General features: G+C 44.9%; 1 protein-coding gene across 1 annotated transcript in view; it reads left to right on the forward strand.

The window, feature by feature from the left end:
- Positions 1–17,362, forward strand: part of CFAP54 (cilia and flagella associated protein 54) — a 276,413-nt gene that overhangs the window by 62,070 nt on the left and 196,981 nt on the right. Inside the window, 8 exon segments of the mRNA XM_030214871.1 lie at positions 105–258; positions 7,488–7,551; positions 7,638–7,642; positions 7,911–7,975; positions 7,978–8,031; positions 15,765–15,826; positions 15,828–15,938; positions 15,989–16,007. Of these exon segments, the coding sequence (XP_030070731.1) occupies positions 105–258; positions 7,488–7,551; positions 7,638–7,642; positions 7,911–7,975; positions 7,978–8,031; positions 15,765–15,826; positions 15,828–15,938; positions 15,989–16,007 (534 nt within the window).

Genomic DNA, 17,362 nt, shown 5'->3' on the forward strand with positions numbered 1-17,362 from the left:
CCATAGTAGTAAAGGAACATATAAAATAAAAAAAAATGTTAAAAAGTTAATTATTGCTTAATTATTTACCTTATTGTGTTTTTTTTTTGTTTTTTTTTTGCTAGGTGGACTCAGAGGGATTGAATCAAACAACCAATATTTCAGAATCTGGGACATCATCTAAATCAATAAGAATGAACAATTTTGTGATGGATTTACACCTTGAGCTCATTCTGGCACAACATCGTGTATCTGTGAAAATTCTTAACCTACTGCAAGGTAAGGTTTAAGAAAGTAAAATAAATCTTATGAAAAATTAACAAGAGCCCTATGTGAACCTTCAGGCTATCTAGTGTAATTGTACGTACATTCTAAATCTCCATTTGTTTGCTGCTTTTTGTTTCCTCTTTCCATTCGTCTATTTTTCACTAGAATGAGGAGTGTGGTAGCCGTGTTAGTCCACTCTTAAGGTTATCAATAGAAATCAAACAAAATAAAACATGGAAAAGAAAATAAGATGATACCTTTTTTATTGGACATAACTTAATACATTTCTTGATTAGCTTTCGAAGGTTGCCCTTCTTCCTCAGATCGGAAATAAGCAAATGTGCTAGCTGACAGTGTATATAAGTGAAAACATTCAAGCATTACTATGACAGTAAAATAGATACTATTGGAGATTCTACATGGAATGTTGCTACTATTGGAGATTCTACATGGAATGTTGCTATTCCACTAGCAACATTCCATGTAGAAGGCTGCGCAGGCTTCTGCTTCTTTGAGTCTGACGTCCTGCATGTATGTGCAGGACGTCAGACTCACAGAAGCAGAAGCCTGCGCGGCCACATTGGTGATCTACAAGGGCCGACTTCTACATGGAATGTTGCTAGTGGAATAGCAACATTCCATGTAGAATCTATAGAAATCAAACAAAATAAAACATGGAAAAGAAAATAAGATGATACCTTTTTTATTGGACATAACTTAATACATTTTCCGGTCTGAGGAAGAAGGGCAACCTTTGAAAGCTAATCAAGAAATGTATTAAGTTATGTCCAATAAAAAAGGTATCATCTTATTTTCTTTTCCATGTTTTATTTTGTTTGATTTCTATTGATAATCACTAGAATGAGAAAGAGTTTGATTTAATTTAATGATACCATAAAATCTGGATTCTGGTAAGAGGCCTAGGATATATTAGAGGTTTTGGAAACTCAAGTGAAAGAGAGAATCTAGGAATCTTTTTGCAGAGTGGTGGTAAGCCCAACACGGACTTACCGTTTGCTATTTTGCAACTACCGCTGGCCCAGCATGGCTGCTGGCCGTTGTCCCGCCCTCACTCTTTCGGGACTACTGCCGGCCCAACTTGGCTGCTGGCGGTAGTCATAACTACATAAGTAATGCCACACTGGGAAAAGACCAAGGGTCCATCGAGCCCAGCATCCTGTCCACGACAGCGGCCAACCCAGGCCAAGGGCACCTGGCGAGCTTCCCAAACGTACAAACATTCTATACATGTTATTCCTGGAATTGTGGATTTTTCCCAAGTCCATTTAGTAGTGGTTTATGGACTTGTCCTTTAGGAAACCATCTAACCCTTTTTAAACTCTGCAAAGCTAACCGCCTTCACCATGTTCTCCGGCAACGAAATCCAGAGTTTAATTACGCGTTGGGTGAAGAAAAATTTCTCCGATTTGTTTTAAATTTACTACACTGTAGTTTCATCGCATGCCCCCTAGTCCTAGTATTTTTGGAAAGTGTGAACAGACACTTCACATCCACCTGTTCCACTCCACTCATTATTTTATATACCTCTATCATGTCTCCCCTCAGCCATCTCTTCTCCAAGCTGAAAAGCCCTAGCCTCCTTAGTCTTTCTTCATAGGGAAGTCGTCCCATCCCCGCTATCATTTTAGTCGCCCTTCGCTGCACCTTTTCCAATTCTACTATATCTTTCTTGAGATGCGGTGACCAGAACTGAACACAATACTCAAGGTGCGGTCGCACCATGGAGCGATACAATGCCATTATAACATCCTCACACCTGTTTTCCATACTTTTCCTAATAATACCCAACATTCTATTCGCTTTCTTAGCCACAGCAGCACACTGAGCAGAAGGTTTCAGTGTATTATCGACGACGACACCCAGATCCCTTTCTTGGTCCGTAAGTCCTAACGTGAAACCTTGCATGACGTAGCTATAATTCGGGTTCTTTTTTCCCACATGCATCACCTTGCACTTGCTCACATTAAACATAATCTGCCATTTAGCCGCCCAGTCTCCCAGTCTCCCAGTCTCGTAAGGTCCTTCTGTAATTTTTCACAATCCTGTCGTGAGTTAATGACTTTGAATAACTTTGTGTCATCAGCAAATTTAATTACCTCGCTAGTTACTCCCATCTCTAAATCATTTATAAATATATTAAAAAGCAGCGGTCCTAGCACGGACCCCTGAGGAACTGCACTAACTACCCTTCTCCATTGTGAATACTGCCCATTTAACCCCCGAGTGCACGCCATTTCTGGGGAAAAAGAAAATCCCCAGAAATGACTTAAGTTGTGGTAACCCGGAGGTAATCGGGCATCGCTGCATGCTACCTGGTTACCGTTGGGTTAGTGCGGGAGCCCTTATTGCCACCTCAGTGGATGGTGGTAAGGGCTCCTTTTCGCATGGCCATGCTGTAAGAGTTCTTTTACTGTGCTGTGTGCTGGGGACTTTTTTACCCGCTGCGGTAAAAAGGGCCCTGGCATGTGGGAAGACAGCCCCCACTGCCAGTGTAGGACCCTTTTTTCCCCGCAGCTTGGTAAAAGGGCCCCCTAGTGTTGGATACTAAAAAAATGAATGAAAGAACACTTTGACTATTACTAGTTTAATTGCTAGTCTAATACACCTATCCAGAATATAACTTAATTTTAGCTATTTTCAAAGAAATTCCCCACTGGCAAAAAGATCATAAGCTAGCCACAGAGAAGGCAGCATTGAAAATGGCCCTGGCTGTCTGTTGACAAAATTACATACATTGCTCACTGTACACATACTGGTCGATATTCCGCTGGCTTGTGTAAGGATTGTTTTTACTTTCTTCAAGATTTTTTCAGTTTGAGTACCAGAGGTTCACAATACGAGATTAGACTCTCTTAGTTGATGTGCCATATTAGTTGCGCTGATGTGTAATTAGTGTGGACTGAATGAAATTGGTGAACAGATTCATGATCATATGTAACCAGACAAGTTTTTAAGATCATTCTGTCTATTGTGTAAAGTTTCAACTTGTCTAGAATCATAGGGCTGTCTATATAAATGTGCTTATTATTAGGATTTATTTACTGCCTGTTTGAAGGAATTCATCAAGGTGGTCCTACAACAAGAATAATTCAAATGTAAGCATTAGAACAATTAACAGCAGTAAAAATATTCAACAATACAAAGTATGGCATACTATTGGGCCATTTTCGAAAGAGAAGGGCGCCTATCGTTCGCACCAACTCGGAGATGGGCGGCCTTCTCACAGGGTCGCCCAAATCGGCTTAATCAAAGCCGATTTTGCATCTTCAACTGCTTTCCGTCGTGGGGATGACCAAAGTGTCACGGGGACGTGTCGGAAGCATGGCGAAGGCGGGACTGGGGCTGCTTAACACATGGGCGTCCTCGCCAATAATGGAAAAAAAGAAGGTGTCCCTGACGAGCACTTGGCCGACTTTACTTGGTCCATTGTTTCTTGTGACCAAGCCTCAAAAAGGTGCCCAACTGACCAGATGAACCACCGGAGGGAATTGGAGATGACCTCCCCTTACTCCTCCAGTGGTCACTAACCCTTCCCACTCTCAAAAAAAAAACTTTAAAAATAATTTTTTGCCAGCCTCTATGCCAGCCTCAAATGTCATACCCAGCTCCCCGACAGCAGTATGTAGGTCCCTGGAGCAGTTTTAGTGGGTGCAGTGCACTTCAGGTCAGGCGGACCCAGGCCCATCCCCCCCTACCTGTTACACTTGTGGTGGTAAATGTGAGCCCTTCAAAACCCACCACAAACCTACTGTACCCACATCTAGGTTCCCCCCTTCACCCCTTAGGGCTATGTTAGTGTTGTACAGTTGTAGGGAGTGGGGTTTTGGGGGGATTTTGGAGGCCTCAGCACCCAAGGTAAGGGAGCTATGCACCTGGGAGCAATTTGTGAAGTCGACTGCAGTGCCCCTTAGGGTGCCCGGTTGGTGTCCTGGCATGTGAGGGGGACCAGTGCACTACAAATGCTGGCTCCTCCCACGACCAAATGGCTTGGGTTTGGTTGTTTCTGAGATGGACATCCTCGGTTTCCATTATCGCTGAACACCGGGGACCACCATCTCTAAGGACGACCATCTCTAAGGTCGACCTACATGTTGAGATTTGGGCGTCCACGACCGTATTATCGAAACGAAAGATGGACACCCATCTTGTTTCGATAATACGGGTTTCCCCGCCCTTTTCGCGAGGATGTCCTGCGAGGATGCCCTCAGGAAAACTTGGGCGCCCCATTCGATTACGCCCTTCCTTGCTACATTACAGTGTCAATACAATATGCAATAAAACATTTTAATAGACAGCACAGGGTGTAAGCAGAGGTGGAACATATAGGCCCTGTTACTAAGGTGTGCTAGCGTTTTTATGTATGGGTATATTTAGCGTTTAGCACACGCTAAAAACGCCAGCGTGTCCTTAGCGGAGTGCCTCAGGGATCGGTGCTGGGGCCGATTCTGTCAATATATTTGTGAGTGACATTGCCGAAGGGTTAGAAAGGTAAAGTTTGCCTATTTGCGGATGATACTAAGATTTGCAACAGAGTGGACGCCCGGAGGGAGTGGAAAAGCATGAAAAGGGATCTGAGGAAGCTAGAAGAATGGTCTGAGGTTTGGCAATTAAAATTCATGCGAAGAAATGCAAAGTGATGCGTTAGGGAGTAGAAACCCACGAGAGACGTATGTTTAGGCGGGGAGAGTCTGATAGGTAATGAGGGGGAGAGGGATCTTGGGGTGATAGTATCCGAGGATCTGAAGGCGACGAAACAATGTGACAAGGCGGTGGCCGTAGCGAGAAGGTTGCTAGGCTGTATAGAGAGAGGTGTGATCAGCAGAAGAAAGGAAGTGTTGATGCCCCTGTACAAGTCGTTGGTGAGGCCCCACCTGGAGTATTGTGTTCAGTTTTGGAGGCCGTACCTTGCGAAGGATGTTAAAAAAATGGAAGCGGTGCAAAGAAAAGCTATGAGAATGGTATGGGGATTGCGTTCCAAGACGTATGACCAAAGACTTGCTGACCTGAACATGTATAACCCTGGAGGAAAGGAGGAACAGGGGTGATATGATACAGACGTTCAAATACTTGAAAGGTATTAATCCGCAAAAAAATCTTTTCCGGAGATGGGAAGGCGGTAGAACGAGAGGACATGAAATGAGATTGAAGGGGGGGCAGACTCAAAAAAGATGTCAGGAAGTATTTTTTTCACGGAGAGGGTGGTGGATGCTTGGAATGCCCTCCCGCGGGAGGTTGTGGAGATGAAAACGGTAACGGAATTCAAACATGCGTGGGATATGCATAAAGGAATCCTGTGCAGCAGGAAGGGATCCTCAGAAGCTTAGCTGAAATTGGGTGGCGGAGCAGGTGGGGGGAAGAGGGGTTGGTGGTTGGGAGGCTAGGATAGGGGAGGGCAGACTTATACGGTCTGTACCAGAGCCGGTGATGGGAGACGGGACTGGTGGTTGGGAGGCGGGAAATACTGCTGGGCAGACTTATATGGTCTGTGCCCTGAAAAAGACAGGTACAAATTCAAGATATGAGTTTATCTTGGGCAGACTAGATGGACCTTGCAGGTCTTTTCTGCCGTCATCTACTATGTTACTATGTTACTATGTAAACATGACCCATAGATAGATAAGATAGAATAGCAGGAATAAGAAAATAAGTTATTATTTAAAGAAAGTAGCATATGAGGTCAGAAAGGTGTTTGAATATATCTTAGCTAGGTAGGAATGGATAAACTTGCCCTGTTATAGTATGTGCAGCTAGTGTCATTCCTTTTGTGTGTGTGTGTGTGTGTGTGGTGTGTGTGTGGTGTGTTGTGTGTGTGTGTGTGTGTGAGAGAGAGAGAGAGAGAGAGAGAGAGAGATTAGCAAGTTATTTACTTCTTCCATTAAAGGCCTGGTTGAACAGCCAAGCTTTCACCTGCTTCCTGAAGCAGAGATAGTCATATGCAGTATCGTTCCTAGTTAGTTGCACCCATCCTGGTGCGTGACCTCCCTGAGGCGCGCCACCCCCCCCTCAAAGTGCATCATCTAACCTTTCCTCCTAGCAAGGGGGTGCACGGAGCAGGTACACGGCTGTCGGCTCTGCCGGTCCCCTGCCGTGGAACAGGAAGTACATCAGAGTGGGCATGGCCGACTCTGCGCACTCCCTTGCTGCCTGCACCCGGGGCAACCCGCCCCCACTGCCCTGCTCTTGATACGCCATTGGTCATATGTTAAGCGAAGTGTTTCTGGGAGTTCATTCCAGATTGTGGGGGGCTATTCTGGAGAAGGCTCGCTTGCATGTGTCACATCATGTGATGTCCTTTGGAGAGGGTGTGGCTAGGGATACTCCTTGGGAAAAACCAAAGGGGTCCTTTTACTAAGCAGCGTAAGTGTCTACATGCACCTAACGCGTGCCAAAATGGAGTTACCGTCCGACTACCACGTGGCTCTTGCGGTAATTCATTTTGGCGTGCGTCCGATACGCGTTTCTGAAAAATATTTTTTATTTTCGGGCTCGACGGATTCTTTACCACTAGTCAATGGCTGGCGGTAAGGTCTCAGACCCAAATGGATGCACGGCAATTTGATTTTGCCACACATCCATTTTCAGCAAAAAAAAAGAGGTGCGCTAAAAAATGGATTGGCATGCACCCAATCCGTGTGTACACTGCCACAAGCCATTTTCAGTGCGCCGTTGTAAAAGGATCCCTTAGTGACTTTGCATAATGTCATTAATTTAACATATATATGATACTTAAGTGCTATTTTTAAACTGTGATATTGATGTTGGGGAATCCTACCCTATGAATGATATCCCTATGCACATACGAACTTAAAATTTAAAGCGATTCTTAAAGCTTCACTTTTCACCAAAAGCATTTGCCTCTGCTCCTCAATAACCTCCCCTTTCTTTCTTCGCCATCCCATCGCAACGAGTTTACCCCTGCACGGTCCTGTTATTGTGTCTTTCACTTCTCCTTCGCTACCTTATCTTCCTCCCTAGATTAATATTAATTAAATTCCACTCCTCTATTGGATTTTATTAAATTTCCCCTGTAACCCAATTTTGTCTATATCCTTTCATCTAACCCTAATAATTTTGATTTGGAAACCGCTTAGGTATTTTATTATTTTTTTGTGGTATATTAAATAAAGCTGAACTGTGAACTTCACCTTATTTATATTGATTGGCTCATTGGATCTAGTATTGATCTTTGTATTCAAAAAAAATATTGCTTTATCTTGCAGGTGAAGGAAAAAGTATGAAGTATAAAATGACACATCCTAGCGAATCTACAAGAGCATCAGCTTTTTAACAGGTAACGCTTATATATGAAAATAAATGATCTTTTGCCTTCTTTCACCTTGTTTTTATTCTTTAATCTTTTCATGTGACAGACCAAGTAATGCAAACTCCTTCTTGGCACAGAGACTAGAAATTGCTTGTTTTGGGAGGTTTTCAGGTCCATAGCTGCCATTCCTTTTCTCTTTCCCCCCCTCCCATAGGCCCAAGAACTAGACATCCTGGAGTCTAAGGGCATCATTTTTTTCTAATGAATTGCCTTCTTCATTGGCAGGGCTGAATGCTCCTAAAGAGCCACGGGCCAGGCCCCTAGAAAACATTTCACTTGTGCATAATACCACATTACTTTCTATTATTTTGATTTACAGAACCAGAGCTAATGAATAAAATCAACCAGAACGATCTATCTAAAGCAATCTTCCTGCTGCGAAGGCTGCGTTGACATTTAATCGTGCTTTGATCAATCCTCCTCCAGATCAGCTTATTAAGGTGACCTGAATTCTTGTTTTGCTTGGTCTTTATAATCCCAGAATTGTTTCCTTAGATTTGCATTTTAAATTTGCCCTGTATTTATCTACAGAAATATTTATTGTGTTACACTCATCCACAAATCCTTGTAAAATCATACATTCATTTTTATGATTCAACAATTTTTATTGATGACACATTCAATATAAACCATACAACAATACAGAGCGCACCATGTTCAAGATCTGCACGATTGTTCATAAAATTATTTACGAGACGCCCCGTCTACATGCTAGACCTCGTAGACCTCCCTCCCAGAAATGCTAAAAAATCTGCCCGCACATTTCTTATCTACACTTCCCCAGCTGCAAAGGAGTAAAATACAAACTAACACATGCGTCCAGCTTTTCCTACACGAGCACGCGGCTGTGGAATGACCTACCAACTACATAGTAACATACATAGTAGATGACGGCAGAAAAAGACCTGCACGGTCCATCCAGTCTGCCCAACAAGATAACTCATATGTGCTACCTTTTGTGTATACCCTACTTTGATTTGTACCTGTGCTCTTCAGGGCAAAGACCGTATAAGTCTGCCCAGCACTATCCCCGCCTCCCAACCACCAGTCCCGCCTCCCACCACCGGCTCTGGCACAGACCGTATAAGTCTGCCCAGCACTATCCCCCGCCTCCCAACCACCAGCCCCGCCTTCCAACCACTGGCTCTGGCACAGACCGTATAAGTCTGGCCCAGCACTATCCTCACCTCCAAACCACCAGCCCTGTCTCCCAACCACCGCTCTGGCACAGACTGTATAAGTCTGCCCAGCACTATCCCCGCCTCCCAACCACCAGTCCCGCCTCCACCACCACCGGCTCTGGCACAGACCGTATAAGTCTGCTGCCAGCACTATCCCCGCCTCCCAACCACCAGCCCCGCCTTCCAACCACTGGCTCTGGCACAGACCGTATAAGTCTGCCCAGCACTATCCTCACCTCCAAACCACCAGCCCTGCCTCCCAACCACTGGCTCTGGCACAGACCGTACAAGTCTGTCCAACTAGTTTGAAAACAATCAACGAAATAACCAACTTTAGCAAATCTCTGAAAACATACCTCTTCAACAAAGCCTACCTCGAAAGTCCATAACTTAACTATAACACTTCACCACTCCACCCTGCCCTGAAGCCTTCTTTCTTTAACTATTTGATTAGTTCTTTTTGTTATCCTGAGATTTTGTAACACCAAGTTGTAACTCTTACCCTGGAATGGCAATGCATAACAGGTCTGTGTAAGCCACATTGAGACTGCAAATAGGTGGGAAAATGTGGGATACAAGTGCAATAATAAATAAAACAAATAGTATAGCATTTGAATACATACATCAATTTGAACAGCTTCAACTGTTATTACCATCTGATGACCATCATCAAGATTTATACCACAAACAATCCCACCCCTCCCAAACCCTCCCACTTCCCTCGTCAGCTCTTCCCCCCCCCCAAAAAAAAAAAAGAAAGGGAAAGGAGGAGGGGATCCAACCAGACAGGACCCGCGCGACTTCGTCTCCCACCCGGTATGCTCTACCATATCTGACTATAATGGAGCATCTCAACCCTCACAAATCAGCCATCAATCTATAAAGAGTTCAAGAGAAGACTCCTGGCCCTATTCGGAAGGGACCAACGTACACACCCCATACTGCATGAAAAACTTTAATCTTTTAGGGGTTTGTCTTGCAACTGGCGTTCTAAAGCATCAAGCCATGCAATCGATTTCTCCATGTCCAAAAAGATGGAGCTTCCTCCCCAACCCAGACCCCAAGGATCACTTTCTTGCCCAGAACCCCATCCTTTCTAAGAAACGAGTATTATACGACTACTACTACTATTTAGCATTTCTATAGCGCTACAAGGCACGCAGCGCTGCACAAACATAGAAAAAGACAGTCCCTGCTTCAAGAGCTTACAGTCTAATAGACAAAAAATAAATAAAGTAATCAAATCATAATGTGAACGGGAAGGAAGAGAGGAGGGTAGGTGAGGCGAGTGGTTACAGTGGTTACGAGTCAAAAGCAATGTTAAAGAGGTGGGCTTTCAGTCTAGATTAAAGGGTGGCCAAGGATGGGGCAAGACATATCCAGCTCATTTCGAAAGTGATCGCCGGCCATCTTCCGACATAAATCGGGAGATGGCTGGTGATCTCGGAAAAGCGGCAAAATCGGTATAATCGAAAGCTGCTTTTTTGACAGCATCACCGCTTTCCTGTTGCCTCGCCAGCGAAAGTTCAAAGGGGCGCGTCACTGGTGAAGCGAAGGCTGGACATGGGCGGGGCGTGGGCGTGGCTACCAGATGGCCGGTTTTCGCGGATAATGGAAAAAAAAAGCGGCATTAAGCAGTATTCGCCGGCTTTACTCTGTCCTTTTATTTTCACGACCAAGCCTCAAAAAGGTGCCCCAATGGACCAGATGACCACTGGAAGGAATGGGGGATGACCTCCCATAGTCCCCCGTGGTCACCAACCCCCTCCCACACGAAAAAAATAAAAATAAAGCACTTTTTTGTGCCAGCCTGTATGGCCAGCCTCAAATGTCATACTCTGGTCCCTGATAGCAGTATGCAAGTCCCTGGAGCAGTTTTTAATGGGTGCAGTGCACTTCAGGCAGGCAGACTCAGGTCCATCCCCCCCTACCTGTTACACTTGTGGTGCTAAGTGTTGAGCCCTCCAAACCCCCCCAACACCCACTGTACCCACATGTAAGTGCCCTCCTTCACCCATAAGGGCTATGGTAATGGAGTAGAGGTGTGGGGAGTGGGTTTGGGGGGATTGGGGGGCTCAGCACCCAGGTAAGGGAGCTATGCACCTGGGAGCTTTTTTTGTATTCTTTAAACTTTTAGAAGTGCCCCCTAGGGTGCCCTGGTATGTGAGGGGGACCAGTGCACTACAAATGCTGGCTCCTCCCACGACCAAATTGCCCTTGGATTTCGCCTGGTTTGAGATCGCCGGCATTTTTTTCCATTATCGCTGAAAAACAAAACTGGCCATCTCAAACCCGGCGAACTCTGGCATTTGGCCGGGCTAAACCCTATTATCGAAAAAAAAGATGGCCGGCCATCTTTTTCGATAATACGGTTCCGGTCAGCTGTTGCACCACCGCCAAAATAGATCGCCCGGCGATGTTCGATTATGCCCCTCTATGTGACCTATTGCGAATGCGAAAGATTTCATAATTATCCAATAATACAGCTGCAGGAGAAAGCGGTATATCGCAGCCCAACAGCCTCTCCAGATAGTTTAAAACAGGCTCTCCAAAAAACCTTCACCTTCTGGCATTCCCAAAAAGGAATGAAAAAATGAGCTAGTCCCATGCTTACACTTCTGACATACCGGGGTCTCTACTGCCCCTATCTTAAACATTCGATCTTGGGTGAAATGTGCCCTATGTAGAGTTCGAAATTGGCACTCCCTTAACTCAATGCTCACCGAGATCTCAGGGATCCGCCTGATAAGTTTTAGAGGCTCTATAACAGTACCTAATCTCCCTAAATCCCGACCCCCACCTTGCAGTAAGATCATCATATATCCTAGATTGGGAGCTCAGCTGCCATCATTTTAAGATCAGTGATTAAGCTGGACCCTGGATTCCTGTTATGTATATTCAAACAAATTATTTACTGCAATTTATAGGGCTCCTAGTGCGTGCTTACTGCAGCTTAAAAGGGCTTAATTCAGGTAGTGGGAACTCCAGCTCAACTGTTACTGGACATGCCTGGCTCCTTTAGGGGGAACTTGGCGGAGGGCACCTTGCTATTTCGCAAATTATGCTTATTAGCGAGAAAGTGTATACTGTGTTACTGGACATCGGACGCTGCTCCGGAATATTGGCATTGGTGTAATTTGGTGCACCAGTTGATGATGTGGGAGGCGAGAGAGTCTAGGAGTTCCCAAAAACGTAAAAAATCTTTCTTGAAGGTGTGGGGGGGCCTACATAGATACCTTATCTACTAGAGGCAAGAGCCTAGTACTTAACGTGCTGTGAGGCATATGGTCGAGTGCTGTGTCTACATATACTTTGGAGAGCCAGGAGTTACTCTTGGGGAGGGGGGGGGGGATTGTTGAGGGGAGTGGATTAAAGGAGGCTGTTAGGAGGCGGGATGGTTTAGGGGGGATAGGGGGGAGTGGGCAGGGGATAGTAATAGGATAAGGGAGCATAGGGAGAGGGGGAGGGAGGGGGGTTGGATCTTTTGGTAGATGAAGGATAGTAACAACAAAAGTTGGGAATGGGTGTCCAATTGTACTTAGCATTGATGTTGTATTTTGGATGTGGTTATTGAGTTAAATGAGTATGTAATTATTGTGCATTCTCAATAAAAATGTTTAAAACTAAAAGGGCTTAATTCGGGATAATGCCCGCCGATACATCCCACGGTAATTGTGCAATCTGCACACACAAACTGTGAACTGAAAAATAATTTATGCAGAAGGAGCATATCTGGGAGTGGAGAGTGAGCGTTCTGCACTAATCAGTTAGCATATCTGCATTACCATGCGCAAACTGTTTAGCACAGGATTGGTGCATTAGTCTTTACCCCCTACAAAACAGATGTCAGTAAGTGCTCCTGTGCTAATTTTTGTTATTGGCTGTGTGCTAGTGGCAACATTGCATGGCCATCTGGAAAATGGAAAATCGGCTAATTTCTGGCTGCTGTAAAAATGGGCTTTAGCATGCAGGAAAGACAGAGTAAGGGTGTGCTACGGCTACGCTGTAGCCACAGCTTAGTAAAAGGAGCCCATACCATAGAGGCCAACCGAATTTCGGTTTCGGTGATGGTGCCGAAACTGGCCAAAAATCCTTTTTCTGTCTGGTTTCGGCCAAAGGCTACGGCAGTGGTTTCAGTTTCTGCTGAAACTGGCTGTGTGTTTTCAGTGAAAGCTGAAAATTTGTGCTTTGTCCTGTTTGTCTCTTTTCCTCCCCCTCCCCTCCAAAAGTTGCCTTTCCACCATGTCCACCTATAGGTGCCCCTCCCCCTCAGGCCTATCTACAATCTCTGGCAATCTAGGGGTGTAGTTAGAGCAGGAGTGATCCCCCAGTCACTCCTGCCATGCTGGTTTTGCTCTCAAAGTGGCTGCCATGACCTCTAGGGCAACCTCGTGAGACTGCTGCAAGAGGTCGGTGGGGGGGGGGGGGGGAAGGCACCTCTTTGTTTTTTTTTGTGTGTGTAATGCGATTGTTAGTATACAGTTATGATCTATCATAGTATTTATATGCTAAATAGGATGATCCAATAAATGCTTTTGATACAAAAGTTTAGCAGGAATTTAAATCCATAAATTTGGAATGATGGGTTTCCTTAGCAATTTGTCTCTCTGTGAAGATATGACATCATCCTGTCTTTCCAAATGCGGTGCAAAGTCAGCTGTTGTAAAGCACTGTGGCTTTTAGTTTCAGGTTGTCATTAGCTGATAGCCATGTGTGCAGAGGCTATTTTGCTCGGAGGTAAAATATGGTCTTTCATTATTGTAATTATCATAAATAGTCTGGCTTGGATACTGTTGGATGATTCTAAAGAAGTTCCAGGCTCTGGGTATGTATGCAGATGCAGTGTTTTTAATCAAACTTGTGGTGTGCAGAATCCAGATTCTATGAGAAAGGAACCTGATTATTTTCAAGCACAAGTATGGTCAAAGCTATAGTGTTAGCAGGAAAATTATATTACAATGAAGGAAGTTTATTTATTAGAAAATAAATATATTTCTCTTGATTTGTAATTGTTCAGAGCATGTAGTCCTTGCATTCAGTAAAATACAATACAAATTGTATTTATAGACTGCACCATACCTTGAAGGTTCATGGTGGTTTTAACAAGATCAGACTAGGTTGGGCATGATACAAGATTGAAGGGGGGCAGACCCAAGAAAAATGTCAGGAAGTATTTTTCACGGAGAGAGTGGTGGATGCTTGGAATGCTCTCACCGCGGGAGGTGGTGGAGAGGAAAACGGTAACGGAATTCAAACATGCGTGGTATAAACATAAAGGAATCCTGTTCCGAGGGAATGGATCCTCAGAAGCTTAGCTGAGATTAGGTGGCAGAGCTGGTGGTTGGGAGGCGGGCTGGTGATTGGGAGGCGGGGCTAGTGCTGGGCAGACTTCTACGGTCTATGCCCTGAAAATGGCAGATACAAAAACAAGGTAAGGTATACACAAAAAGTAGCACATATGAGTTTATTTTGTTGAGCAGACTGGATGGACCATACAGGTCTTTTTCCTGCCGTCATCTACTATGTTACTATCCACCTTATAATTGAAAGAGAAAAACGCCTAGATTTCGACCCAAATCGGGAGATAGACGTTTATCTCACAAAAAACGAATAAATCGTATAAGGGAAAGGCGATTTTGGACGTTTTCAACTGCACCTCCATCGCGGAAGCGTACAAAGTTGACGGGGGCGTGTCGAGGCGTGGCAAAGGTGGAACTGGGGCGTGGTTATCGGCCGAGGAGAGATGGGCGCCTTTCGCCAATAATGGAAAAAAGTATGCGTTTGTAGCTAGAATTTAGGGCACTTTTCCTGGACCCTGTTTTTTCACGAATAAGGCCCCAAAAAGTGCCCTAAATGACCAGATTACCCCAGAGGGAATCGGGATTGACCTCTCCCTGACTCCCCAGTGGTCACAAACCCCCTCCCACCACAAAAAATGATGTTTCACACTTTTTAATTTTCACCATCAAATGTCATAACCCACCTCCCTGGCAGCAGTATGCAGGTCCCTGGAGCAGTTGTTAGTGGGTGCAGTGGACTTCAGGCAGGTGGACCCAGGCCGCATCCCCCCCCCACCTGTTACAATTGTTGCTGCTTAATGCTTATTAGGTCGTCCAACCCCCAAACCCACTGTACCCACATGTAGGTTGCCCCTCTTCACCCCTTAGGGCTATAATAATGGTGTAGACTTGTGGGCAGTGGGTTTTGAGGGGATTTGGGGGGGCTCAACACCCAAGGGAAGGGTGGCTATGCACCTGGGAGCTCTTTTACCTTTTTTTGTTTTTGTAAAAGTGCCCCCTAGGGTGCCCGGTTGGTGTCCTGCATGTGAGGGGGGACCAGTGCACTACGAATCCTGGCCCCTCCACGAACAAATGCCTTGGATTTATTCGTTTTTGAGCTAGGCGCTTTCATTTTCCATTATCGCTGAAAAGCAAAAAACGCCCAGCTCCCAAATTGTCGAATAAAACATGGACGTCTATTTTTTCGAAAATACATAGTAACATAGTAGATGACGGCAGAAAAAAGACCTGCATGGTCCATCCAGTCTGCCCAGGCAAACTCATAGTGTATACCTTACCTTGAATTTGTACCTGTCCTTTTCAGGGCACAGACCATATAAGTCTGCCCAGCAGTATTTCCCGCTCCCAACCACCAGTCCCGCCTCCCATCACCGCTCTGGTACAGACCGTATAAGTCTGCCCTCCCCTATCCTCGCCTCCCAACCACCACCCCCTCTTCCCCCCACCTGCTCCGCCACCCAATTTTCAGCTAAGCTTCTGAGGATCCATAACGGTTCGGTCCGCCCCTTCACGGACCCGTTCTCGGAGATAAACGCCCATGGAGATAGACGTTTCCGTTCAATTATGCCCCTCCACGTTACCCAAAGAAATAATAGTGAGATTAGCAGGTCTATTGTGCACTGTTGCCTGTACTTAATTCCTTGTATATTACGGACTTTGCCAAAAGGAGTTTCTCATCATGCTTTGTTATAGGAAGCATTTATGCTAATACAGAAAGCAGAAGCTGAAGAAGCTGCACTATTATCATCTGTCAAACGAACAGACTCTCTACACGAAAGAAAGCAGTGTCCCGCCTTCGCCTATATTAATTTCCAGAACAACTTCTTCTATGACATTTAAACCAGCTCTGTTTTCTCAGATTCGAAGGTAACGTTTGTCTTTGGTCTTTATTCATTTTTCTACAATATGTCTTTCAGGAAAAGTGGTACAGCAAGAGTAGTCGTCATGCCCATCAGTTCTCAATTGTAACACATTAAAAAAAATTTCTTTACCATTTGAGCTGGTGGTTGGGAGGCGGGGCTAGTGCTGGGCAGACTTATACAGTCTGTGCTAGAGCCGGTGGTGGGAGGCAGGGATAGTGCTGGGCAGACTTATACGGTCTGTGCCAGAGCTGGTGGTGGGAGGCGGGGTTGGTGGTTGGGAGGCGGGGATAGGGCTGGACAGACTTATACAGTCTGTGCTAGAGCTGGTGGTGGGAGGCGGGGATAGTGCTGGGCAGACTTATAGGGTCTGTGCCCTGAAGAGGACAGTACAAATAAAAAAGTAGCACATATGAATTTATCTTCTTGGGCAGACTGGATGGACCGTGCAGGTCTTTGTTCTGCCGTCATCTACTATGTTACTATGTTATTTTTCAGCAAAAGGCCAACCACATTATAGATTATGACGTTGGCTTTCAAAGGCTAGGGTGAAAACGGCATCCTGTCTAGCGGTAAAACTGTGTGCATATATTGACAATGCACACCCCCCAGATTGTATATATAGTGCCGAAAGTTTGATGCAAATCCAAGATGTTGCCGCAACTAAATCAGGTAATGAGCCATTAACTATGAATTAATTGGCTTTAATGACCTTATGGATGTGCACCCGTATCTGCTTGCGAACTATTCTATAAATCCCGGTGCCTAAATCCTATATCGCGCAACTCAAAAGGAGGCATGGCCAGAGAAGGGGCATGGCGAGCTGGGGCATTCTCAAAATTTGCACATAGAGTTCTTGAATGGTTCTGTTTATGTGCCAAAATGCCTTGAGCTGGGTACAGTGGTCTTTTATTGCTGGATTTGTATGTTGCTGTACTATCAACTTTCATCTCAAAGTGCAGCTGATAGACCACCTGAAGCAGGCGGTCTCCACTGAAACAACGGTCCCGTGTCAGGTATTTCAAATTTGGATGCTTTGTCAATAAAGAATATAAGAACATAAGAGTAGCCATTATGGGTTAGACCATGGTCCATCTAGCCTAGTATTCTGTTTCCAACAGTAGCCAATCCAGGTCACAAGTACCTGTCAGAAACCCATTATTAGCAACATTCCATGCTACCAGTCCTGGGGCAAGCAGTTGCTTCCCATATCTGTCTCAGTAGCAAACTATGGACTTTTCCTCCAGGAACCTGTCCAAACCTTTTTTAAACCCAGATATACTAACCACCGTTACCACATCCTCCGGCAAAGAGTTCAAGAGTTTAAACTTTTTGTTGAGTGAAAAACAAATATTTCCTCCTATTTGTTTTAAAAGTATTTCCATGTCATTTCCCCTAGTCTTTGTAGTTTTGGAACAAGTAAAAAAAAAA

Source organism: Microcaecilia unicolor, chromosome 9 (assembly GCF_901765095.1).
Source record: "Microcaecilia unicolor chromosome 9, aMicUni1.1, whole genome shotgun sequence".
Taxonomy (NCBI): Eukaryota; Metazoa; Chordata; class Amphibia; order Gymnophiona; family Siphonopidae; genus Microcaecilia; species Microcaecilia unicolor.